Source organism: Tympanuchus pallidicinctus, unplaced genomic scaffold (genome assembly GCF_026119805.1).
Source record: "Tympanuchus pallidicinctus isolate F22 unplaced genomic scaffold, pur_lepc_1.0 scaffold20, whole genome shotgun sequence".
NCBI classification, from domain to species: Eukaryota; Metazoa; Chordata; class Aves; order Galliformes; family Phasianidae; genus Tympanuchus; species Tympanuchus pallidicinctus.
In genome coordinates, this window is record NW_026294722.1 from 10,061,418 (window position 1) to 10,086,750 (window position 25,333).

General features: G+C 52.6%; 1 protein-coding gene across 4 annotated transcripts; it reads right to left on the reverse strand.

Moving 5' to 3' along the window:
- On the reverse strand, nt 1-25,087 carry MYH7B (myosin heavy chain 7B). Of its 4 annotated transcripts, XM_052683436.1 has the most exons (42): nt 24,932-25,087; nt 24,087-24,190; nt 22,525-22,668; nt 22,265-22,421; nt 22,142-22,169; nt 21,088-21,184; nt 20,187-20,210; nt 18,806-18,898; nt 17,995-18,058; nt 17,777-17,875; nt 16,708-16,811; nt 16,320-16,458; nt 15,630-15,748; nt 14,692-14,841; nt 14,188-14,358; nt 13,311-13,490; nt 13,100-13,232; nt 12,525-12,601; nt 10,820-10,907; nt 10,262-10,379; nt 9,565-9,688; nt 8,988-9,124; nt 7,981-8,236; nt 7,200-7,442; nt 6,639-6,815; nt 6,158-6,303; nt 5,618-5,708; nt 5,070-5,459; nt 4,530-4,656; nt 3,965-4,083; nt 3,547-3,743; nt 3,031-3,380; nt 2,515-2,639; nt 2,212-2,327; nt 1,889-2,081; nt 1,586-1,789; nt 1,359-1,484; nt 1,068-1,238; nt 773-877; nt 411-506; nt 194-331; nt 1-115 (listed from the first exon to the last, which is right to left on the reverse strand). In XM_052683436.1, exons 1-42 carry the CDS (start codon nt 25,026-25,028, stop codon nt 107-109), a joined length of 5,826 nt encoding a protein of 1,941 aa, XP_052539396.1. In that variant the 5' UTR covers nt 25,029-25,087; the 3' UTR covers nt 1-106. The 4 variants fall into 4 exon arrangements, with proteins under 4 accessions (XP_052539396.1, XP_052539393.1, XP_052539394.1 ...); XM_052683433.1 differs by lacking the exons at nt 20,187-20,210; nt 21,088-21,184; nt 24,087-24,190; nt 24,932-25,087 and having other exon boundaries at nt 22,525-22,641; XM_052683434.1 differs by lacking the exons at nt 20,187-20,210; nt 21,088-21,184; nt 22,525-22,668; nt 24,087-24,190; nt 24,932-25,087 and having other exon boundaries at nt 22,142-22,364.
- Between the last annotated feature and the right edge of the window lie 246 nt (nt 25,088-25,333).

Below are 25,333 nucleotides of genomic sequence, written 5' to 3' on the forward strand. Positions count from 1 at the left end.
TCCTGGCACAGCTACGTTTATTAACTCGGCGCAAAGCTGGCAGTGACTGTTGCAGCCATTTGCCTCCAATGTACAGCAGGCAGCAGGGTGGGCAGCCACGCTCCTCCTACTCGTGCTGGTGAAAGAGAAGGGTGTTGGTGCTGCGCAGCTGCTCCTCTGGCAGCAGAGGGTGGGCAGCGGGGCTGGGCCTTACCTTGAAGGTGATGACCTCCTTGGTGCGGGCACGCAGCTTGTTGACCTGCGTCTCAGCGATGTCAGCTCGCTCCTCAGCGTCATCCAGCTCGTGCTGCACCTTGCGGTACTTCACCAGGTTGGAGTTGGCCTGCTGCTCCTGGGGGGAGGCAGGGCCAGGGGTGAGGGACTGACCTGAGTACCGCCAGAGAAGAGCAGCAGAGCAGACCTGCACTTACCGCCTCCTCAAACTGGCGCTTGTAGCTCTTGACCTTGCTCTGCAGCTTGTCGATCAGATCTTGCATCCGGGTCAGGTTCTTTCGGTCTTCCTCCGTCTGCAAGTTCCCCCCCACCCCAGTCAGCAGGGCCCCGGTGCTGGGCAAGACCTCTCAGCCCTGCTGCCCCAGTGCAAGGCAGCCCTGTGCTTCCTTTGCATCCACCAACTCCATGCCCCCTGGACTGGCCCTGTTGGGTCCAGCCCTCAACTGAGGCCTTGCCCCCAACACAGAGCAGGAAGGCAGATGCTGGGGGTGTTGAGTAACATGAGGGTCAGCAAATGGGGAGAAGCGTGGGGCCGAAGCTGCGCCCGGTGCTGCCATACCTGGTAGCTCAGCTCCTTAATCCGCCGCTCGTACTTGCGAATGCCTTTCTGGGCTTCAGCCATCTTCTTCTGCTCCGTATCCAGCTCTCCCTCCAGCTCACGCACCTGCAGCCAGGAGAGGCCACCTCAGTCATGGGAGCCCAGGCAGGGACATCCGGCCCCAGCCACTTCCCCAGCTCAGAGCAGCTGCAGCTAAAGGCTGAGCCACTCCAGGCAAAGTCCTTCGGGCCTGCCCTGTGTAGTTCCAGTGCCCTGCAAAGCCCATACCACCAGGGTTCTGCCCCTGTTCCCTCACCCTGGCCTCCAGCTTCTGGATCTGCTTCTTGCCCCCCTTGAGAGCAATCTGCTCTGCTTCATCCAGGCGCATCTGCAGGTCCTTGATGGTCTGCTCCATGTTCTTCTTCATCCGCTCCAGGTGTGCGCTCGTGTCCTGCTCCTTCTTCAGCTCCTCTGCCATCATGGCAGCCTGCAAGGCCAAGTGCACAGACACATCACTGGGCAGCCCTGCCTGGAAGATCTCTGAGACCTTCATGCATGCTGCATACCTTTGCCAAGCCACTCAGCACCATCCCCAGCCCCCTCTTACATCCGTGATGGCCTTCTTAGCCTTCTCCTCAGCATTGCGGCACTCCTGCACAGCATCCTCCACCTCACTGCTCAGCTGGGAGATATCGGTCTCCAGCTTCTTCTTTTGGTTGATCAGGCCGGTGTTCTGCAGGCAGAGAGGCAGTGCCACAAGGACTGGCCGTGCCCAACAGGCTCACGGCTCACCAGTCCCAGCAGTGCCCCAGGAGCCAATTTGCAGCCCCTCACCTGTGAGTGGAGCAGGTTGACCCTTTCGGTGGCCTCCAGCAGCTCCTGCTCTGCCAGCTTCCTGCTCCTCTCAGCCTGCTCCAGGGCAGCCCGCAGCTCCTCCACCTCTGCCAGCAGGAGGTTGTTGCGGCGCTCCAGGGCGGCCGCCTGTTCCTTCAGATCATCGTTCTGGCGCTGGGTGTCATCCAGCTCGATTTGCAGGTCCTGCGGGGCAGCGTGGGGTCAATTGTGACAGGGAGGAGGAGGGAGAGCTAGGAGAAGGCAGGGGTGGCACAGGGGCAGCAGCCAGCCCATCCCCCCCACCTTGATCTGGGCCTGCAGCTGGCGACCCAGCTTCTGGAACTCGGCAGCCTGGCGGTTGGCATGGCTCAGCTGGATCTCCATCTCGTTCAGGTCTCCCTCCATCTTCTTCCTCAGCCGGACAGCCTCATTCTTGGCCCGAGCCTCAGCATCCAGCGTGGCCTGCATGGAGTCCATGGCACGCTGGTGGTTGCGCCTGCGGGAGGGATGATGTGTCAGCTCCACTCCTGGGGACATCTGACCGGATCAGCCTCAGCCAGACGTGCTTGTCTCGTGGCCATGATGCTGCCCCAGCCCACAGCAGCAGCCCAGCCCGCCACACGCACCTCAGGTTCTCAAATTCCTCATCCTTTTCTGCCAGCTTCCTGTCTACATCAGCCTTGATCTGGTTCAGCTCCAGCTGGATGCGCAGCGTCTTGCTCTCCTCATGCTCCAGGGCTCCCTACAGACAACAGCAGCTCTGGGAAAAGTCCCTCAGGGAAGCCTCCCCAGCCTTGCCTCAGCCCCCACAAGCAGGACCCAGAAGTGCATCCAGTTGCCCCAGCACCACCTCCCCAGAGCTGTAGGGAGTCCAGGGGCTCTCAGGTGCAGCAGGCATCTGTGAGCTTCAGTGAGAAACACAGGCTCACCTCAGCCTCCTCCAGCGCTGCCTGGATATCGCTCTTCTCATTCTCCAGGGCTTTCTTCAGCTTTTCCAGTTCATGAATGGTTTTGCCGCTCATGCTTATCTGGTCGGTCAGATCAGCAATTTCCTCTGGCAGGAGCAGAAGGTGTTTGGTCAGGAGTGGGGCTGCAGTGCCAGCCTCTTGCAGGACAAACTCATCACCCCACCCAAGCTGTGCCCACATTCCCCCAGTCCCCGGGTGCTGAGGCTGTGCCTGCAGAATGGGCACCAGCCCCCTTTGCTGGGCCCTGCTGTGCTCCCTTGTGGCCAGTGCAAAGGAAAGGAGGGACAGGGCACAGGAGGGATGTGAGGAACCACAAAAGACCCTCTTGTCAAAGGATCACAGTGCTCCCTGCCTAGATGGATGTCCATCCTGCCACACAGCTGCCTCAGGGCTAAGGACATGGGAGCTATGGGCTGCCCATGACAGCAGGGGCCAAGGCTGCCAACAGTCTGAGGGAAGGCCTGATCCCAGTCCTACCCTGCAGGTTCTTGTTCTCCCTCTTGAGGGTCTCCAGGTTGTCCAGAGATTCCTCATAGGCGTTCTTGAGCTTGAAGAGTTCTGTGCTCAAGCTGCGTGACTCTTTCTGTGATGCCTCCAGCTCTGCCTGAGTCTCCTCATACTTCTGCTTCCATTCAGCCAGGATCCTGTCAAAGTTGCGCTGCTTCTTGTCTAGGGCAGCACAGGCAGAGTTGGCTCGTTCCAGGTCCACTGAGAGGTCCTCAATCTCTGTCTGCAGCCGGTGCTTGGTCTTTTCCAGTGAGGAGCACTTGGCGTGGGCAGCCTCCACAGCCTCCTCTGCTTCCTGCAGCCGAATGGCCAGCTTCTTCCTGCAGACAGCAGCAAGGAGTAAGCACCTCCAGCCCAAATGCCAGTCCACCTGCAGCTCTGCAGGGAAGGCCTTGGTCTGCCCAAAAAGCCTCGGATTTGGGAGGGTCACATCCTTAAATAGGAACCTGCCACCCACAGGTAACCTAATTCAGGCACGAGACTCACTTGGCTTCCTCCAGCTCCTCTGTTCTTTGGATAGCATCTGTTTCGTATTTGGTTCTCCACTGGGCCACCTCTGCGTTGGCCTTGGACAAGTTCCTCTGGAGCTCGCTCTTGGCCTCCACCTCCTCCTCATACTGCTCCCGCAGCAGGTCGCAGTCATGGCGGGAAGCTTGCAGGGCGTGCGCCAGGGCATTCTTGCTCTGAGGAAGGAACAGCTCATGAGATAGGCAGTTGGCCCCAGGCCCCTGGATGCCAGCTGGGATGCTAGCAGGGAAGCAATTCTGTTTTTCAGTGACTAAAAGCTGCCTTGGTGCATTTTTATGCAGGTTACATCCCACCTCCTCAGTACTGCGCTGGCCCACTGCACTGCCATCTGCCACTCCGAGCCACTCAGAGACCAGCCATGGCCCAGCAGTCTCACCTTGGTCTCCTCTTCTAGTTGCCTCTTGAGCTCCTCAATGGTCTGTGTGAACGAGGTCTTGCCACGGCTCAGCTGGTTGATGAATGACTCCTTCTCCTCCAGCAGCCGGCTCAGCTCCCCTGGTTTCAAACAGAGCCAAACAGCTGTGTTGGGGCTGGACACCCATGCTTGAGCCCACACCCGCTCACATCTTATGGCCTTCAGTTGCACTGAGACTCCAGAAGCCAATTGTATTCCCAGTAAGGCAAGCTGCGGCCCATGAACAGAGGTGTCCCCCAGAAGCTAATGGCTAAGTGTGACAGCTGAGAACCCTCTCCTGATGCCTGAGATCACCCCCCACCAGCACCTGTTAAAACAGCCTTGCCACAGAGGTCCCCTCCCTTGCCACACCATACAACAGCACTGCAATCCCTGAGCAGAGGCACACCATAGACATGCATTCCCCTTTCCTCCAGATGGAGATTCCACTGATATCTGCCCCTGCGAGGAGCTGGACAGCCTGCACGACTGAACTGAACCCAGCGCAGACGCCGCCGTGCAGGAACAGGCACACACCCCCACCTACCATTCTCAGTCTGCAGCCTGCCCCGCTGTGTGCTCACATCAGTCAGCTGCCGCTGCAGCTCATCCACCTTGGACTTGGCTTCGCTCAGTTGGTCCTCATAGGTGCGGCACAGCTTTTCGGCATTGGCCTGCATGCAACAAGTAAAGCCTACATGAGATAAGGCTCTGCCCCAAGAGCACCGTCCCAAGAGGGACTCAGCGACTGCACGGCCTGGGACCTTACAGCCCTGCTCAGCAAATCCCTGGTGCACACAGTGCAGGTAGGAAGAGCCTGGCAGAGCTTTTACATCCCTACTAAGCTAACAGTAGCATTCTGAAGTCTCTCACACAAGTACTGTATTCCCAGATCCTCCAAATTTCACTAGGACAAGCAAAGCATTCTGCAGGTGCTGCCACGGCGACAATAGGGACAGGCTACACCCAGGGAATAAGTGTGCATGGACAGGGCTGTGCAGAACGCACTGCAGTGAGCTGCACTGATGACAGACTCACAGCTGCCTATTCACAAAGGAGACGAAGCTGCCCAGTGCAGAGCACCCACCTTGTTCTTGGTGAGGTATTCGATGTTGGATGACAGGTCATCCACCTCCATCTTCATCTCGCTCTTCTCCTTCTCCAGCTTCTGCTTGACACGCTGCAGGTTGTCGATCTGCTCGCTCAGCTCAGCCACGCTGTCTGCATGTTTCTTCCGCAGAGCGGCCGCTGTGGACTCGTGCTGCAGCGTGGCCTCCTCAAGGTCCCTCCTCAGCTTCAGGAATTCCACCTCCCGCTTTTTGTTCATCTCCAGCTGTGCAGACGTTGCTCCTCCAGCCTCCTCCAGCCGCTCACTCAGCTCCTCCAGCTCCCGGGACACTTCCGCCCGCTGCTTCTCCACCTTGGCTCGAGCGGCACGCTCAGCCTCCAGCTCCTCCTCCAGCTCCTCAATACGGGCCTAGAAGGGACAGGATGGGGCAGATGTTCCAAGCACTGTCTAATGTTCCAGCATCTTTGCTCCCCACAATGGGACAACCCACGTAGACGCCCCCTGCGCATTACATCTGATGGGAATTTGGGACCGCTGGGCCGTGAGAACAAGACTTCCAACCATACCTGGAGCTCCTTGATCTTCTTCTGCAGCTGGGCCTCAGTCACCTGCTGATCCTCAATTCTTGAGTTCAGCTGACTCATTTCGAAGTCTTTCCTGTACAGAAAGAAGGCAGAGCTGACCTCTGCTCAAACACTATCCTGCCCTTTGCATCCTGAAGCCGGAGGAAAAGTATTCCCTGCATTGTATTATCCAGGCCCAGAAGAAAAATAAACTAACCCTCAGGGGAAAGCGCACAACAGGGTGAAGAGCAGCAGATGGCCTGGCTCTTAGATTTTGCCTGCAATTGCCTGTTCCCCAACTAGAGCTGGGGATGAAGTGACAAGGTGATGAAGTTTGTACTTGTAGCTGAGGTCTCAGCTCCACAGAGCAGCCCCTGCAGCACCTCTGCACAGTCCCATTAAAACTAAACCCTCCATCTGCTTGGACTGATCACACCAGCAGTGCTCAGAGCCACATCCCAACAGGTCCTGCATGTGTCTACCTGGCTTAGAAGCAGGCACTGACAGATAAAGCGCGCAGCCCAGTACATGTCACACACTCACTTTTTGAGTTTCTCCTCCAGTTGCTGTTTGTCATTCTCCAGATCCATCACAGACTCCTGTGTCAGCTTCAGGTCTCCTTCAAGCTTCCTCTTGGCTCTTTCCAGGTCCATGCGGATTTTCTTTTCTTGTTCAAGAGAGCTTTCCAGCTGGAGAACAAAGGGCAACAGGATAGGGAGGGAAAGAAGCCCTTGTAGTGCCTGACCTCCCCCATGCCCATTTCTTGGGAACTTCACCCAGCCCTGAGAGCCATAGCTGTTTCCCAGTTGGCCTCCTGTTCCTTCCCCTCAGCCCAGGCTGCTCCCCATGGGGGTCCTCTGGTTCAGGGGCAGTTTGTCAGTGAGGTTGCTCACCAGCTGGCCTTATTGCATGGGAATCATCAATCACCATGTTTTCCAGACCCCACTCGGTGGCAGCCCATGGGTTCTCCCAAAGGTGTGTGATTCAAACTACTCTCACTTCACTGTCACTGGCCATGACTCACATCATCCACTTGCTGCTCCAGTTTGACCTTCGCTTTGGTCAGCGTGTTGACCTTATCTTCCTCAGCCTGCAAGTCATCCAGGGCCTGCTGATGAGCCTCCTGTAGTGCTTTCTTCTCTTTCGTCAGCTTGGCAATAATCTCATCCAGAGCAGCCATCTCCTCAATCAGGTTTTTAACCTAGATCAGATAGGTAAAAAAATTAAGTGCATCTTCTTAGAGACAGGTGATGCAAAGCTAACACAGCAGCTTGGCCTACAAAAGGCAGGAATCCATGATCAACAGGAGCTCAGTACCACAGCAGCAGCCAGCTCCTTTCTCCTTTGGCTGGCTTTGGTCAAAACCCCAAAACATTTGCTACTGCACAGAATCACTTGCCCATGCCAATCCCATGCTGTAAAGCAGGACACTGTGGGGTTTTGCTCTCTGCCACACCTTTTAGCACTCTGCTCAGCCTCAGCTCCCACACATGAGCAGTATTGTCCCCAGCAATTCCCTTACATGCCCCTAAATGGCTGACATATCTTGGCAATTAGGCCGTTCCCTGCAAGAAGGGTCAGTCACCTTGTTCTCCGTGGCATGCTTCTCCTTTTCCACCTTGGCCAGTGTGATCTCCAGATCATCGATGTCTTTTTTCAGCTCTGCACACTCATCCTCCAGCTTGCGCTTCTTGGCAGTGAGGTCTGAGTTCATCTCCTCCTCGTCCTCCACACGCTCTGTCAGCTCCTTCACCTTGGCCTCCAGCTGGATCTTGGTCTTGATCAGCAGGTCACAGCGTTCCTCTGCATCTGCCAGGTTGTCTTGCTCCTAAAAAAGATGCAAGAAAGCTGGTGCTCATCCACTGCTCCAAAAGTATACAGCAGTCACACTGTCCTTGCAAAAGTCAAGGAGTGGAAGACAGAGCAAACCCAAAGTGATCAGGTGTAATGACAGGAGCTCCATGCAGGGCCAAGGGACAACATCTAGCATTGACCAGAGCCAAAAAGCTAACTGCACCCAACTTTCCAGAGGCAAGAAACACTGAACTGACACTTTTTGGCACAGAATTGCCACACATCAGCCACAGCTTGGACAGCAAACATTCCCATCACTTCCACCTCCATATGAGATCACCCTTTTCAGAGCCAGGGAACCATGAATTCCCACGACAGCCTTGAGACAGCAAGACTGTAATGCAGCTTCAGGTTTTCACTGGGTCTAACACAGTATCTCAAGTGGATTGTGGCAATGAGTGGGTCTCAGAACTGCAAGAGTCTGGAGAAGGGATCCAGCACTCTCTGCTCCTTCCTCTACCCACAGACCCTGCACTGTGTTTATGCTGCCAGGGAGAGGGTGAGGTACTCACTGCCTGCAGCTGGAGAGCCAGGTCATTCTTCTCCTGGATCATGGAGACCTGCTTCTCTTCCAGTTCCTTCCTCTTAGCCTCCGACTTCTCCAGAGCCTCCTTCAGCTTCTGGAACTCCTCCTTCAAGTTGCTCATTTCCTTCTCAGTCTGAGCAGACTTCAGCAAAGGCTTGATCTTGAAGAACAGTTTCATCCAGGACCAGTTCTTAACAGCATTGAAGGCTCGGATGTTCCACTGGATGGTATAGAGGGCTTCCCTGGAGGAATACAAGCAACAAGGATCATCATGGGTGTAGATGCCCCACCTCCAACTCTCATCTGCAGCAGAGACCTGACTCCATCCTTCACCAGCAGGACAAATAGCAGTACCATAGAACCATAGAATGGCCTGGGTTGAAAAGGACCTCAAAAATCATCTAGTTGTAGGGTCGCCAACCACTAGAACAAGATGCCCAGAGCCACATCCAGCTTGGCCTTGAATGCCTCCAGGGATGGGGCATCCACAGCCTCCTTGGGCAGCTCTGTGTCATATGAATGATCACACTGCAGTGATGGGATGTGTGGTGTGACTCTCAGATCTCCTCCTTCTGCACCCACTGAATTCTTCCAATGGAAACCAAACACTTTCCCAGCCCAGATGAACCGACTCTTCCTGTCAAGAATGCCAGGCCCTGTAGGTTTGCCTCCACCCCTTCCATGCTGTTGTTGTTTAACCTGGCAGGTAGCTGAGCACCATGCAGTCATTCACTCACTCTCCCTTGGCTCTGTACAGCACTGCTCAGCAACAACTAATACAGCAGTGTGTTATCAACATGATTTTTTTTCCTAAAGATAAAACACAGTATCATAACAGTCACAGCGAAGGAAATAACAACTCTCTACCAGCTGAAACCAGGACACATGCTCATCCTCTGCCAGCTACAGGCAAACCCCACAAACCAAACCCACTGAAATGCACAGAGGAAAAAAGAAGCACTCACAAAACTCTTTCTCCCCCCACAACTCTACCTCCTGCTGATGATCTTCTGATACTCAATGCGCATGAGGTGCCCACGGATCCTGGCCTGCAGCATGGTCAGGATCTTGGCCAGACGCTCATCTCGCATCTCTTCCAACATGCCCAGCAAACCAGCCTTGAAAAACACCTGTAGACAAAGGTGTGAGAACAGAGTCAAACATGACAGAGAGCCCATGGGTGACATGACGTGTCAGACAGGCCTGAGCTCTATGTACAGCCCAAAGTGGGGGTATTCAGAGCAGCAGGGCACAAACCCAGGCTCTGTAGAGAGGGGAACAGCTGGACACCAGCTCTCCTTGCCCTGCATCCATCCCCACATATTCCCAGTAGGACCAGTTGCTGCACTGGGTGGAATGAGCTCAGGCAGCAGCACCCAGACCTGCTTCCTCCTAGCTTCTTTTCGCTTCCTTCAGTCTCATGAAGGCCATGCTCAGCCTGCAGAGCACAGGGCTTCAGCAGAGCTGCAGTAAGACAGAGGGCAAGCTGGGCAATACCAGCTAGCTGGGGTTGCAGAGATGGGTTGCAATGAGATCACCCCCCCAAGGACCAGCAGTTGCCTGGTCTCACCTTGGTATGACCAAATTTGTACTGGGAGTGATCCAGATCCAGAGAGCTCAGCAGCTTCTCTGTGGCCTTTCTGCTGTCCATAAACTTGTCATCTGGAATGGCTGCTGGGTTCAGGATGCGGTAGCTGCAAGCACAAAGCAGAGGGAGGGCATTCAAGAAAACCTCAGCACAGAGTTGGTGGCTCCATCATTGTCCCTGTATCCAAGTCGTGCCAGTCCCCACACACTACAGCACAAGCTAAAGCCACAAACGGAGCAGGAGCTCCAGGTTTCAGTTTGGGATCTGCTAAAGAGCAGATCCCAGGAAACCTTGCCATATCTTAGGCCCTGTACATGAGGACGACTGTGCAGGAGGAGGCCACTGGCCTCACCTTGCCTGGCTCAGGCCCAGGCTGAGCAGGATGGATGGAGTCAACTTAGGGAATGGTAAGGATCCCCAAAGCAGAAGGATATCAGAACCAGGACCAAAGGTCCTGTGCCTTGCCTCCAATCACCTGCATCAATCCTGCATTCAGCATCTGAAATATCAGTACCCCTGCTGTCTCATTGTGCCTGGCACAAAACTATCCACATTTGGTACCACAGCTATCCTGACCTGTCACACACTGCACATTATGTGGGCTTCCGAGCAGCCCGGCACAAGCTGGGAGTTCAGCTTCCCCAGAACACATGCTGGGGAGGGGAGAAGAGGGAGTTACCGCTGCTTGAAGTCTGCGTAGAGGATCCTGTTGGGAAATCCCTTACGGCAGATGCGGATACCTTCAAGGACACCATTACACCGCAGCTGGTGCAGCACCAGGAAGGCATCCATGGCTCCTAGGGGGTGAGAGTAGGGACAGAGGAAACATTCAGTCCAAGAGGATGGGGGGAGCATGACCTGAACTCTGCAAGCAGCCTATGGGGGCTGTTCTGGGAACACAGGTGGTAAGCTGTTTTGTAAGCCTATACTGAGCATCAGTGCTGCAGTGCAGGCCCAAGAGGCTAGAAGTCAGTCTGAAAAATTCATCTATGCCTGATGTCAAACAAGTGCAAGGCAGCCCAGCTGCCAGCACACAGCCCAGCTGGGAGCCTGGCAAAACTTCTTCACTGGTAGAGGAGACTGGCAAGGGTCTCAGTGGTTTCCACAGAAATGGAGCCAGGTCTTGGCAGCAGCAGAACCGCTGTGATAAAAGGACTGGGTAGCACGTGGGTACAGGAGCAGGGCAGGAGTCCCTGCCAGAAGGAGCTGCCAGGGTGCTGTCTCAGTCCATGCATACCTGGGGTCTTTGTCTCATTGGGGATGATGCAGCGGACAAAGTGGGGCTGAGTGGAGCGCAGGTTGGTCATCAGCTTGTTAAGATTCTCCTGTAGGGCAGACATGGGGGATGAGGCATGAGGTGATGTCTCTGCTCCCATAGTGCTTCTCTCTGGCTCCTTCCTCTCACAGGCAGGCAGAGAGCAGATACTGCCCATTTTGGGGGGTGGAGAGAGGAGGGAATTTCCTCTTGCTTGGCTGCTGCCCATAGCAGCACCACTGCCTTCTGCCAAGGTGGGTGCAACAGCAGAGAAACTACGGTGGGCAGACATGCCAACCAGAACTGGTTTTGCTGTGCCAGACAGGAGTCAGGTGCCTCACAACTGTTTGTAAGTGAAGTTCTGCTACAGGGAAGAGCCAGAAACCAAGACTGAGCACATTTCTGCCATACAGCTCTGCTGGTGTCCATCAGCCCTGCCCTCAGCACTCTACAAATCCAATGCTGGCATCCATACCAACTGCAGCCCTCATCTCAATAGGGGTTTTCCTTGTACCCCAGAGTTCTGTCCATGCCCTCTGGCTGTAACAGAGGGCCCTGCCAGGCCAGCCTGAGCTTTCTCCATCCTTCCAGCAGCTTTACATCAGGTCTGGCTCATGATGGATGCTATGTGAATATCTGCTTGGAGACCAGCATGCCCTGGCAGGACAGTGGAGACGAGCTCCTGGGATTAAGGCCCTACAGTAGAGCACTGTCAGAGGCCTGAATCCTGGGATGACTCACAGTCTTGCCTTTTCTTGTGGGAAAAACATTTGCATCCTTGTTTTTTTCTCAGGTTGCCTTTCCTTCCTTAGAGGCTCAGCCAGTCCAAGACCAGCTCTGGCAAGCCCTACCATGGGGCAACTTCTCACCACAGACACTTCCCAGGGACTGTCAGTTGTGCAGAAGAAAGAACACCACATGCTTCTCTGAATGAGGTTTGCTCAGGAACCTTGTCCCCAGGAACCTCTCCTTGGCTACTAGAGCTCTGGGTGGATCTGATGGCAAGACTCTCTTTGAACACCCTGCGACCATAAGGCTGTCACAGCAGACCACAGCTTTGGGATTACAGACACCTCTCTGTGCTGTTTTTAAGTTGATTGAACTCCGGGATGGACAAATAAATGCCATGGTGAGCATGGGATCAGGGGCACGAGTTATCCTGAGCTGTCACATAGCTCTCCATGGACAGGAGAGCAGAGAGCTGCATGCTCAGAGACCCATTAAAGCCTCCTCCATTTTCTTCTGCCCAAAGGCTGTCCTTCCCGCCGACAAGAATGAGGAGAGAAGTAGCACAGACTTAAAGTGATGTTCATGTAATACAATATCTAAACATCACTACAAGTCTTAACTGCCGCTCCCTCAGAGGTGAAGGAGCTGCACAAGCATCACGTGGGCAGAAGCAGCACAAACTCCAGCTCAAAGGGAGCCATGGCTCTCCCAGTCTGGAGCCTCACATCCTTCCCTAGAAGCACAGGGACAGGGCTGGGACTCTGCCAGGCACAGGGCCAAGTAGAAGATGCCAGGAGCTTTTGGCTAGCCAGGACAACTCCCTGGAATCCTTGTGGTCCTTCAAGACCAAGGAGCTCATGTGTAAGACAGCCTGGAGTTCTGGAAGGGGAGTGGGACTGGTGCTGGGATGCTCTGTACATAAATCCCTCATGGCCACACATGAAGGGTTGGCTCTTACCTTGTGTAGCTGGGACACTGTTTGGAAGGAAGCTGCCTTCTTACGTTTCTCCTTGGACCCTGGTTTGTGAGGTTCCTCTGTTGGGTTAAAATATGGATTAAGTACATCAGCAAAGTGACAGCTTGCTTTGAAGGACTCCATAGCACCTCCAAGCACCTCTGCACTGAAAATGTCAGTGATATGCCCACAGCCCTCGCTCTCTGTCAAGCAGAGATAGTAACAGCCAGCTGCAGACTTAGCCTGACAAAAACTCCTCCCACAGCATCCAGCTCTGTGTGTTGTCCCCCATCTCTTCGCAACAGGTCAGTCCTTCACGCATCCTACGTCACTTCTTGCAGGTCTACCAGGACAGGAGTACAGCCCTGCATAGACTCAGCCTGCTTTTCCATAGCCACCTAAAGCCCCTAGGCTAGTGCTGCACATCCAGAGCACCCACCCAGGTGAGAGGCTTTAAGAGCTGGTGTGGGTCCTCCCTTTGCCCAGGCTGCTCCATCGACAGCTGTGTGTGTGTATGATAAGGCTTTGCAGTTAAGGGATCAAAGTGCAGCTTGAAGAAGGATGAGGTTGTTCCTCACCTGAGCTGGAGCCCACATAGTTCTCATAGAGAGAGGCCAGGAGCTTGTTTTGGGATTTCTGAAAGACGGCCACCACTGTCTCATTCAGGGGGTCCTTGTTTTTGTCCAGCCACCCAATGATGTTGTACGGCACCTGTGGGCAAAGGAGAAAGGCAAAGCTCAGCCCTGCAAGAGGAGAGCGAGTGCTGCCGAAGAGCAGGCAGGCACGTACCACACCAGCATAGTGCACCAGCTCAAAGTGGGCCTCGTATTTCCGCTTCTTATCCGGCCGGGGCTTCTGGAAGTTGGGTGACTTCCCGATGTGGTTGTCGTAGAGCTTAGCTTTAAATGACATGTCGGAGGCTTTTGGGAACATGCACTCCTCTTCGAGGATGGACAGGATTCCCAGTGGCTGCAGAGAAAAGGTGGCGTGAGGAAATCTGATTTCATTCTTGCCACGTGCCATCCCAGAATGGGAGACTCTCTGTGCTACTGGGCAAGGTGAGGCAAGAGAGGTCATGTCCTCACTCAGGCAAACAGTGCAAGATATCTACCATGGGGCAAACTCTCCTTGCTCCCCTGGTGTACACCAGGCTGCTTCTTCCGCCCAGTGAGAGTGGGACTGGCCAGGCCCACAAGACATTGGTCTTGCCCAGATGTGGTCTACTGTCAGGAGAGGAGGGGTCCCCTCCAACATCCTGACAGGTGTGTTCATTTAGGAAAAAAAAAAAAGAAAGGGCGGGTTTCCTCCATGAAACTGTGGAAATCATTTATAAGAGGTGCTCAGAATCAGTGAGATCGCCATTCTCTAGAGGAAAAATTCTCTGTTCCATCCATTTTATTTTCTCCCCCCATCTCCTGGTTCTGTTGCTCACTGATAAGTAAAACAGAATTCCCCACAAAGACAAAAAATGTGTCTCAAAATATGGTCCAAACAATGAGCTGAAGGTTCTGAGCTACAAACGTGGGAAAAATTAAGTTGTCCAGTTGCCACTGATTGGGGAGAGACTAATTCTATTTCTGGTAGCAGAGCACTTCTCATTGTTCCTGTCTTTACGAACAAGCTGTCTATCAGAAGTGCCAATTCTGTGTCCTGGTTTGTGCTTTACCTTCTCAATCAGGTCAATGCAAGCCTGTAGGTCCAGGCCAAAATCAATGAAGACCCATTCGATGCCTTCCTTCTTGTATTCTTCCTGCTCCAGGACAAACATGTGGTGGTTGAAGAACTGCTGCAACTTCTCGTTGGTAAAGTTGATGCACAGTTGCTCAAAGCTGTTGAACTGCAAGAACAAAACCAACCTGCTTCAGCAAGTAAAGCTCCAGAGATGAAGAGAATCACTGTTCTGCTTTGTCTGGGTGTGAAGAACAACCCCTGCTGGACTCAAGTTGCTACCAAAACAGGTAGCCAGGAGCTCACTTGAGGCTCCACAGTAGTGTTAGAGCAGCAGCTATGGAGCTGCCTGTTTATTTCAGACAAATAAATACAGACAAGAGCTCGTCCTATCAAGACCAACAGTTTCATGGCAGAGATAGAGCTGTTAAGACAGCAGGGGACCTAGCTGTCATGTTACAACATTCCCCTGAGCCCATTGCAGGGGGACTGCAGAACTCACCTCGAAGATCTCGAAGCCTGCGATGTCCAGTACTCCGATGAAGAACTGCCTGGCCAGCTTGGTGTCCAGGGTCTTGTTGATCCGAGTCACCAGCCACTTGAACATACGATCATAGGTGGCTTTGGCCAGGGCTCCCACAGCATAAACAACCTGCCAAAGGAAACCAGAGAGCAGGTTGTGAGCGCCATGCATCATACTGCTTTTGCAGGCATTAGGCTGCAGGACAGCACTCCTCTTAGTGCACAAAGGAGAGACTGACAGATCTGGGGAGTTCAGGGCTGCAGCATTCTCTCTGATAAGCTTTCCCATGCTCACAAGCATGTTCCTGCACCTCTGGTCCAATGAGCACCAGGATGGCCTCCAAGGTCTTGGGGTATATGCTCAAGTCCAAAGTGATATTTTCAGATGTGCATGGCAGGAGCCTACACCTCACTGCCTCTGGATAGGACTCCAGTCAATAGCTGAGGTCCTCTTAAATTTTATTTAAGAATTGGCTGAGAGCATCCAGGCCAGGTTTGGGTACTCAATCATGACGTGGCTGAGCAGATGCATTTTTGCTGCATTACAGTCTCCCACAAGATCACTTATTTAGATGAGATTTCTATTGTCCAGAACTGAAATTTTTATGGGACTGTGACTATCTGAAGCAGATCCATAGAAACCAAACCTTTTCTGGCTATGATCCAACTCACATTTCAAAGACACTGATAACCAAAGCCTTGGTTACCATCCAAAACAACCTGCCAACCCTGAAGCCAACTGTCCCAACTACCAGGAACCAGTAAGTGTGGATACATCCTACCATGGTGCTCTTTGCTCTCAGGTCTCCTTCCTAACTGAAGCACCAGGCATCCTGAGCAAGTAACACTGCACACAGGGCCTGACTGCAGAGTCACATACCAGCATGGGTATAGAAGCCTGTGTCCTGAAACACCCACCTGCTCTACATTCTGACCTTTGGTCACGTACTCATTGCCCACTTTCACACGAGGATGGAGCAACCCCTTGATGAGGTCAGCTGAGCTGATCCCCATGAGGTAGGCAGCTTTGTCAGCACCTGTAAAACCACACAAGGCATTAGGAAACAAGAAAGTAGGACACAGAAAAGAAAAAATCAGCTATTCTGCTGATCAATGCTAACTAACTTCAGGCCTGCTCCAGTGGCTGAACTGCAATTTCCAATTTTGGATATTTCATGCTGTTCTTACAGGCTGCACCTCCTGCCTCAGAAGTTACAGTTTAGAGGGCTGGGATCTCAGATTCTCATGCAGTAAATCTGGGCTGACGAGGTAATTTTTGTCTCTTTACAGTAGACTGTAGCTAGGAAATCACCTCTGTAAGAAATCATTTCTACTAGATCACAGTCTTTTTTAATTACCATGTAGCAGCTGAACCTGTATTGACACTCCTCATGAAGACAAACTCCTCCATCACGAGTGTTACCACAACAAGGCCTGCCCCCAGGTGAACATTCCTCTGTGTGCCCAGAGCAGGTCCTAACACTGCAACTGCTCAGGATCACAATCTTGAACGTTCACAGACCAGGGCTGCTTTCACAGCCTGCCCTCAGAGGAGTTTGGATGCCAAGCTCAGGTTGGGTGAATCTGGCAGCACAGATTAAAACTCACTTTCAGTGCCATCAGCCTCTGCCTGCTCTTCCCGCTGCTTCTGCTTGAACTTCATGTTGCCAAAGTGCATGATGGCGCCCACTATTTTATAGGAGCCGTATTTCTCATCATTGCTGAAGCCCAAGATGTCCATGGCATGCTGAGGGGAGACAAAGCAGCACAGACAGAACAAAATCAGCACCCTGAGGTGAGGGTGGGTGCTCCTGTTGTCTCCCAACATGTTTTCCCTATTCTGGGGCTGAGTGGACAGGGTGTTCTGGGCTGTGAACATCTGGCTGAGGAATCCCACTCCATGAAAATCTGACCGTGAGTCCAACACCCCCAAGATGCCCATACTCTCCCCCAGGCCCCCACTTCTGGCTCTGTGGCATGAAGGAAGTGCACATACATCTGTTGCCATGAGCTCCTCGCCGTCATCCAAGTTGTCCACAGTTGTTACACCCTGAGAGCAGAAGTGGTAATCGTAGGGGTTGAGGGAGAGCAGCAGCATATCTGTTGTGAGAAGACACATATGCAGTGAGGCCAGACTGACAAAGTTGGTGCAAAAGAGCCAACACTGGATACAGATGAAGAAGTAAAGCCATACTGGCCTCAACTAGATGGCACCAATCACCTCTCCTGCTTGCTATCTTGGGAGATGGCTTTGTTGCAGACTGATTTAGAAGTGGCCATCCATGTCCTTGTGACCACCAGATAAGATTACTGCACAGTGCAGCAATCCAGACCTGCCTAATAAGGTATTGTTCTGGAGCCAGCAGAGGGCTCGAGAGCCAGCAGCCAAGTGGCTGACCTCCCCAGGGCATTGTGGCACCCATCTTCCTGCTGTGTGGAAAGGTTTCATGAGCTCTCTGTGCAACCTGGCATCTAGAGGGCAGGCAGGACTGCCCAGCACACAAGAGTGGCTCCAAAGCAAATTCGGGGTCAGCTGGTACTGTATTGGGGAACAAATTCAGGATATGTCTATACCTGGGTTGCTGCAGCAAGAGAGCTGTGCAGCTGTTTGCAAATTCACCTGAAACAGAATCATCCCCCTAGGGTGGCAGGAGGAGCTCAGAATGGACTGCAAAACACTTTCCCCTACCCCAAAATGAGTATATATATCCTACCTGCATGTGCTGAAGTCAGTGCAGAATCACTCAACAAGGAGTTTCTGCGCAAGGCACCTTAGCAAGGTGTACTCCCACCCTGCAGACAGACTCAGAGACTGCTATCCCACTCCCAGACAGCTGCAGAAAGGCCTTTAGTTTTCAGACCAAAGCAACTGGTTTCTCCACCCTGAATTATCTGAAAATCCTACAATCCTGCACAGTCATCAAAGCATTTGAGGGCCAGACCTGAATGGCAAACCCTGACCTGGGTTTGCTCAGCCCTTATGGACAGCAGGACCCTGATGCTCAAAACAGAGCTCTTCCTGGCTATTTTCAAGCCGTCACACTGTAAAGGCTATGCTGCCTTACCTTGCAGCTCTGGTTTCTTCCCAGAGAGGATCTGGTAGTAGATGTGGTAGCTTCGCTCTTTGGGTTGCTGGAAAATCACTCTTGATTTTTCCAGGAGATCTAGAAGCAAACAGGGCAGAGAGGTTACAAGAGGGCTTGCTTTGCCCTGGAGCTCACCCACCATCAGCAGAAACGGTGAGAAAGAAATCCACCCCCTGCAGCTGGCACGTGTTACTCACAGATGTCGATGTCTGCAGAGGCCAGCTTCCCTGAGGGGCCAAAATGGATGCGGATGAACTTGCCCTGAAAGCATTTACAGGGAGATAAACACCAGGCTTGTCTACACAGGCACAACTCTGGGCAGCTCCTAGTAAACTCACACAGCTAAAGCATCACTGGCAACTTCCCACTTCTGCTAATGTTAGGCAAGATACTGTGCTCTGTGAGAGACAAGTGGGTGAAGTTCTCTGGTAGAAGGTAGGCGGTATCACCTGGGGCTTTAAACACTGGTGAGCAGAAACACTGCTCACAGCAAAGAAATCCCTGTCCTCAGGCCTGCTCTGAAAGCTAAGCACTCCTTGTAGAGCAGTATGACACCCAGTCTGCCCACAGCCTCCTGGCTATCGTGTGCTGAGCAGTCTCAGCCCCACAACCTCTCCGTCCCCCACAGGCACAAGAACAGGCATCAAAGCCACCTGCAGTCAATCAGCTCCACACCCCAACACAGACCCAAGCTGGGCTTACAAAAAGGATGCAGCTGCCTCAAGGACACACGTTTATCAAGCACTCCGAGCTTTGATTGCTGGCCCCTTAGTGCTGATCCTGGAACAGACTTTCCAGCTCCAGGCTGTCATTACAGGGACAATTCGTTCTGACCAACATGCAATCCAATGCACCAATTTAGCCAGTTTGGCCCTGGCAGCCCTTCCAGCCCTCCTAGGAAGAAGAGCTACTCCTGTGCCCACACCATACAAAAGCAATTATGCTATGGATGACATGTTTAGCTTACATACACCCTGCAAATCAGCAGTGGCTTTCTAAGACACTTACAAAACGTGAGGAGTTGTCATTTCTTATGGTTTTGGCATTGCCAAAAGCTTCCATAGCTGGGTTAGCCTCAATGATTTGATCTTCGAGGGTGCCCTGGAAAACAAAACCAAAGAATGCATCAGCTCCCACTCAGCTAAAGGGGATCTGTCATCAGTGTCACAGGGAAATGAAGTATGAGGCTCTGTGCCCATCTGCCTGCTGCACTCATTAGATGTCTTTAAAGCCTGCTGTTCCTGAAGTCTCACGTTGTCTCACAAGGGGATGCAGCTGGGTTTGGGGTCAGAAGAGTTGGATTTTGCAGCAATGCTCTCTCTGGGATTCCCCTTGCCTGAACTGCACCCAGAAGTCCTTCGCTCCCTTCCTAGGCTGCTACAACATGCAAACCAAGAGCAAGCACACACTGTCACAACAGCCCAAACATTTTAGGTTCTGCCAGGCATTTCCCCTTCCACCAAACCAGGGTCATGGACAGTTCAAGCATCAGTGCACTGTGAATGAAGAGATGCAGAAAAAAGGCTTAGCTCCCTGCACCAACCAAATGCATGGCAGGGCCACAGTGTGACAGGGACACATCATGGCTCCCAGCTGGCATGATCTGCTGGTCTCTCTGCATCTCTTTGGAGCAAACCTCGAGATTAACAGCTCCATAACCATGCTTCATACACATAGTTCATAGTATATTTCATATATGTAGTTCAAAGAGACAGAGACAGGCACCACCTAACACAGGCAAAGCAGGACAAGAATTAGAAGAGAGACGCAAGACTTGTGCCAAACCACACGAAGGACAGTGGAGTCTGACAACAGGGGCACTTTCCATGAGAGCCTTTCAGTGCCCTCACCCTGACACCGTGACAGCTCCCACTGCTCTGCTGCTGGGTGCCAACCACCACCTGTGGGGCATGGCTGCACCCTGCCTCTGCAGCTCCGGGCACGTAAAGGGCAAAAGAGACAGGGAGCAGCTGTGAATCATGGTTTGTAGTAGCAAGCTGTATTTTTCCTTTGATATCCTTTGATCTGTTGTTCTTAAGTTTAGCCCAATCTACAACTGCCCTGCCTGCCCATAGGCCACCCCAAAACTCACACACGCATCCCTCCAACTGTTTGGCTCTTAGTAATAGCTTTCCTGAGTGGGCTGAGCTTCACATTTTAATGAGGATTTCCCACCCAAAAGGGTAGGAATGCAGCTGGCCATGCATATAAGCTAAATGCAGCTCCTTGGTGCTCCAAAAGAGGAGCTGGGAGTTAAGGGCATACATGTGAGCTGCTACAATGGCTGAGCCATGACTGTAGGCACTGGCATTTCTTATCACCCTGCTGTAGCTCCACTGCAGCAGAATCCAGTGCTCAGCATTAAAGATTAAGAGTCTGTAACACTTACCCCAGTTTTAGTGGCAACAGCTGCCTAAAGAAAGGAAAGAAAATTGTCTTTAGAAATCCAGAAAAGCCAGGCAAGAACCACAAGAAGCATGATCAGAAAAGCAGGACACGGCCATTTAGTGCCAAAAATGGCCCAAGAAAAAATGGGAGGATTAAACTTTTTAAGATATGCCAAAAAGTTGTTAAATAGATTAGCTCAAGAAAATGAAGAAATGCATCAAAAAGCAAGAACAGTTAAATTCAAACCAGGTAAGAGTAAAGAAAATTTTGAAGTATTGTTTGTCTGATACCTAAAGCAGCCAGTTTGCTTCTGTAAGGGGAAAGCAGGCTGGAGCCTCAATGTATCAAGAAGAAAGAAGCAATTGCAAGAGCAGCTCAAAAATAACCAGCACCAAAGAATCAAAACAAGAGCAAGAAAAGGACAAGGCAGAGAAGGGTCAAAATGAACAAAAGAAAGGAAAAAGAAAAAAAGAGGAGAAAAGGAGGAAAAGCAAGGCTTAAAAGAGCCAGGTGGGAAACTGCAGTTTTACACCATTTCTTTTGAGCTCCTTAAGAAGATCTGTGGGGTGTTGAAGAAAGAAGAGAAGATAAAGAGGGCATCCAAAGTGCCTGTTCCAGGCTGCTCACGCTGAGCAGACGCTTAAAAAAATCCATTCCCCCCTGAGCAAGATAGTTTCAAGCCTTGCTTGTTCAAAAGTCAGGGAAAAGCCAAGCCCTGGGCGGGTCAGACCAAAACAGGTTTCCAAATGCAAAAAGTTGAGAGAAGAATTAAAAAAAAAAAAAAAAAAGTAAAAAAAAAAAAGAAGAAAGGGAGAAGGGAGGAGGGGGGAGGGGGAGAGAAAAAAAAAAAAAAAAAAGAAAGGAAGAAAACAGCAAGAATTTCTTTCAAAAGAAGGTCTTACTAATTTCTTGCCCGGTGTGTCGCCCAAGGCTGCGACAATGGCAAAGTACTGAATGACCCGCTTGGTGTTTACAGTCTTACCAGCACCAGATTCTCCGCTTAGGGTAACAGAAATACACAGATCAAGGATATGAGGCAAAGAACAGGCAAAACTTCAAACAGAGATTCTGCAAACCTGCCGGCATTGCCCAACCACCCCACGCATTGTGCCAGCTAGGGTAAGCGAAGCACGAGGGAAGGATGGGGCGATCGCCCTGCCATCCTAGGCAGCAGTTCTCAAGGGGAGGGCAAATGTGGAAAGGAGCAAAAACCTGCACTGCGTCCTTCGGAGCAAGGCTGCCATCATAGCCCCTCTGCTCTGGGGCTGCACACAGCTGTCAGGAGGTGCCAGCAGACACTGAGGCGGTGCTGAGCTTTGTGCTGGTGGGCACACAGCCCTGCCCCAGGGCTTCAGCTGTCCGGGATTCAATGCTGGCTGGTTTCAGCACAGCCTCTCTTCGTTGGCTGTTTGGAGATGGCCAGGGCGGCACGGCATGGCTGATCCTGCCCAGGTTGTGCCCACACGGGGCCGGGTAAGCAAGGGGCTCGGGTGGCTCTCAGGCTGCGAAGGGCCCGGTGAGCTCATCCCTATAGATAGCTGCTCCCTATTGTAATCCCAGATGACAAAGAGCGGGGGGAGCCGGGGAGCACAGCACGCAGGACCAGAGCCAAGCATCTCTCCTCGGCCCCTGCATTGCCTAATTAGGCTATGGCCGCTGCTAAAAATGTCCATGGCTCTTGGCAGAAGCCTGGGGTCCTTTCGAGTCCTTTATATAGCCCTTATCTATATGTCACTTGAAATCAACCTGGCCTACACCCTCCCACGTCGCCCACTGCCCCTCCGCCCGCCACCGCCGCCATTTTCCTCTGGCCACAGCCGCCATCTGTGGCACAGGGACGGGCGCCGTGAGGGAGCCTGGCATCGCAGGACGGGCTGACAACCACTGGGCGGGATGAGGGCAGCAAGATGGCGGCGGGGGGTGAAACGAAGGCGGGAAGTGAGGGGAGAGACTTACGTGATGAGCATGGACTGGTTCTCGCGGTCTGCAAGGGAAGGAGGCAGCGGTCAGTGGGGGTTGCCCCCCGACCCTCCGCCATTGCCGGCAGCCCCCCCGCGCCGCCATCGCCCCGGCCCGTACTGCGCAGCATGTCGTTGTAGGCGTTGTCGGCGATGGAGTAGATGTGCGGCGGAGCCTCGGAGCGCCGCTTCCCCTTGTAGGCCGCCACCACGGGCGCGGTGTAGACCGGCAGCCATTTGTAGGGGTTGATGGTGACGCAGAAGAGCCCCGAGTAGGTCTGTGGGTGGGAAGGGGGAGGCTGAGGTGACGGGGAGCCCCGGCAGCCCTCCTCCTCATGGCGGGGGGAGGGAGGCGGGGACCCCCCAGCGGCGGTGGCTTACATAGATCATCCAGTGGGAGTAGCGGCGCTTGAGGTTGTAGAGCACGGAGGCCTCGTTGAGATGCGTCAGCATGGCCATGTCCTCGATCATGTCGAACTTGGGGGGGTTCATGGCCTGCAGCTCATCCTCCTTCACCACCCGCGTCTGCCAGAACGACGTGGCGGCACCGGGCTCAGACCCGGTGCAGCCTCAGCCCTACATCGCCTCAGCTCCACTATGGAGACATTTCCCTGCGGGTGCCACCTCTGCCCCCGGGCTCCTTCTGCCCTCCTGCAGGTGCCACCCTCGGGACAGGGGAACAGGCACAGCCCTGCATAGCGCTCAGCACCCCTTGTCCCATCGGAGAGGTCTGTGGTTATCTGGCAAACAGCTGACGTGCACACCCCACCACTTGGAGCTGGATCCGTTTAATCCTGCAAATCCCAGCCTCGGGGAAATATCACCTTACATATCTGGATGCGAGGACCTGGATTTAGCAAATGGGCTTGTTAATGCATCTGAAACAAAATCCGAGATTATTATTTTTTTTAATAGGTGAGCATTAAGCACAGGGCGTTGAGAGGTGTTAGATGTTAAAAGAAGGGAAATAGATGGAAGGACAAGAGTGGGGTTTGCCTCTTGAAACTGTTTCTGTTGGAATTGAGATCCGGAGGCAGCAGGTACAGCTTCAGGTTTTGCAAATCCATGACAAATTGTAACACAAACAGTTTCAGAGAGTTTGGAAACTGCTTTGTTTGTAGAATCTGGAGATCTTGAACCAAAGCATTTAAAAAGGCAAAGGAAGATTTCAGATTGATGCTCCCCTCCACAGTAAGTTACCTTTCATAGGAGGAGTTTTTTATTATTATTTTTTCTCCAATTTCAGACAAAAACCTTTTCAGAACCTTGGCACGTTTCAAAGGCAATTAGACGTAATTAAGTTAGGCAGGCACAAGCAGTTCTCGGTGCCATGAAATGTAGCTGAGAAACAAACACAACCACATCTACCGGTTACTGCCAGGTCAGCAGCTGGTTCTTTTTCCCCGTTTTATACCCGTGAGAGTCTCTGCATGGCAGCAGTGTTGCCATGCACTTCGCATAGCTGAGAAGGAGATATTAGTTAAGCTCATTTGCAGCTATTTGTAATGGATGTTGTTCTTTGCCTATTCTTTGTTCCCCAAACAGTGCTGCTTAATCTACTGCAAATCCAGGCTAAAACAAGCAAGACCTGTCTCCTTACCTCTGATTTTTACCTCCAAGATTAGCAAGGCAATGGTTCAGCACTGCAATGGGCTGTGCTGGAGCTGACTGCTGTCCCCTTCTCCCTCCTGGCTCAGTACCCCAGGTTTGAAAGCATTTGGTGGGGGATGCTGAGCGGCTGGCACGCTTAGCAAGTCCTTGGCCTACAGCGTGCTGACACTGTGCAGTGACAAACCCATGGCAGCCCTCGGGGGACAACTGAGTGCCGAGTGGGGATGGGTTCTCAGGGACATCTTGGCTGGGTTCAGACGTGATCTTGTCACACATATCCCCCCTCCACACATAGTTGCAGGCCCTTGGAAAAGGAAAGGTATTTTGCTTACTTGCTTATCTTTAGTTTCCACAGTGACTTTGCCACCGGTGCTTTCTTTGATTTCCACTTCAATGTAAGCTTCTTTCTCATCTGGGATCCAAGCACGCTTCTTCCCTGGGGAGGGGGAAAGGAAGGGAAGGGAAGGGAAGGGAAGGGAAGGGAAGGGAAGGGAAGGGAAGGGAAGGGAAGGGAAGGGAAGGGAAGGGAAGGGAAGGGAAGGGAAGGGAAGGGAAGGGAAGGGAAGGGAAGGGAAGGGAAGGGAAGGGAAGGGAAGGGATGTGTTGATATCTAGAAAACTATTTGAAAGTGTCAACTGAATGCTGTGTGAATGCAGTGTGATAATGTGGAAGGACAGTGATTATTTCTTCCTACAATCTCGGTGATAGGAGTGAGGATTTCTTTGCCTTTTCCATGTTTGGCAGCTGTTTATTTTGCCTAGGTCAAATGTATGAATGAAGTCTGCTGTTTCCCATGTGTTTGCAGGCAAAGTGTAATAAAAAAGGAAGGCGAGAAGAAGTGAAACTCCCCTGGTTTGCTGTGTCAGAAGGCACAGGGCAGAGTGGGATGGCTTAGAGCAAGTTCTGCACATTTCCAATAGAGATGGAGGAGATTTTGCCACCACCAGTCCTTCAGCCCATCTCCCTCAGTCTCCTACCCCTAAGGGTCACAGGAGATGATGGGCCACCTGCTCCCACTGCTCAGCCAGCAAGGGGACACTCAGAAACCTACTGAGATCCTCCTGCTCTCTGGGTGCTGGGGGCAATTCTGCAGCACATGCAATGTCTCGGGGAGCAGACCCAGGGAAGGGATGGGAACATCTCCACTGAGAGCCATGGCCAAGGGCTTGGGGCTTACCATCAAATGGGATTGTCTGAAGCTTCAGCTGTTCTGTGTAGCTTTTCCGGAGGTATTCAGCAGCCTCCCCAAACTCGCTCATGTCCAACAGAGACATCTTGTCTGGCTGGAGGAGGACTTGCCAACAGCAAAAGAAGAATGACAGACACCTGAACGCTGAAAGGAGGGAAGGGACAAGAAGTCAGTGCACAGAGAAGGCACCTACCGCTGGGCTGCTATCAGCGATGTGCAGTCACCAAACATGCTCTTGGTGTTAGAAAGTGAGAGAAGACAGCAACAATGCTAGCAAATAATAACCGTAATAACAACACGATCACTGAATGCTTTCCCTTCTGCTGCTATCAGCCCTGCTGTGCAAGCCTGTATCACATTGGTGTCAAAATCAACACTTGTGTTTATGGC

What these genes read in the sequence shown, in the direction of transcription:
- MYH7B (XM_052683436.1), bottom strand. Translation starts at nt 25,028, where the DNA reads ATGTCTCTGTTGGACATGAGCGAGTTTGGGGAGGCTGCTGAATACCTC. An exon ending in CTGTTGCCACTAAAACTGGG is followed by an intron (nt 18,899 to 20,186) that starts GTAAGTGTTACA and finishes TTTGTTTTCCAG; the next exon opens with GGCACCCTCGAAGATCAAAT. An exon ending in AGCATGCCACGGAGAACAAG is followed by an intron (nt 6,816 to 7,199) that starts GTGACTGACCCT and finishes TATCTGATCTAG; the next exon opens with GTTAAAAACCTGATTGAGGA.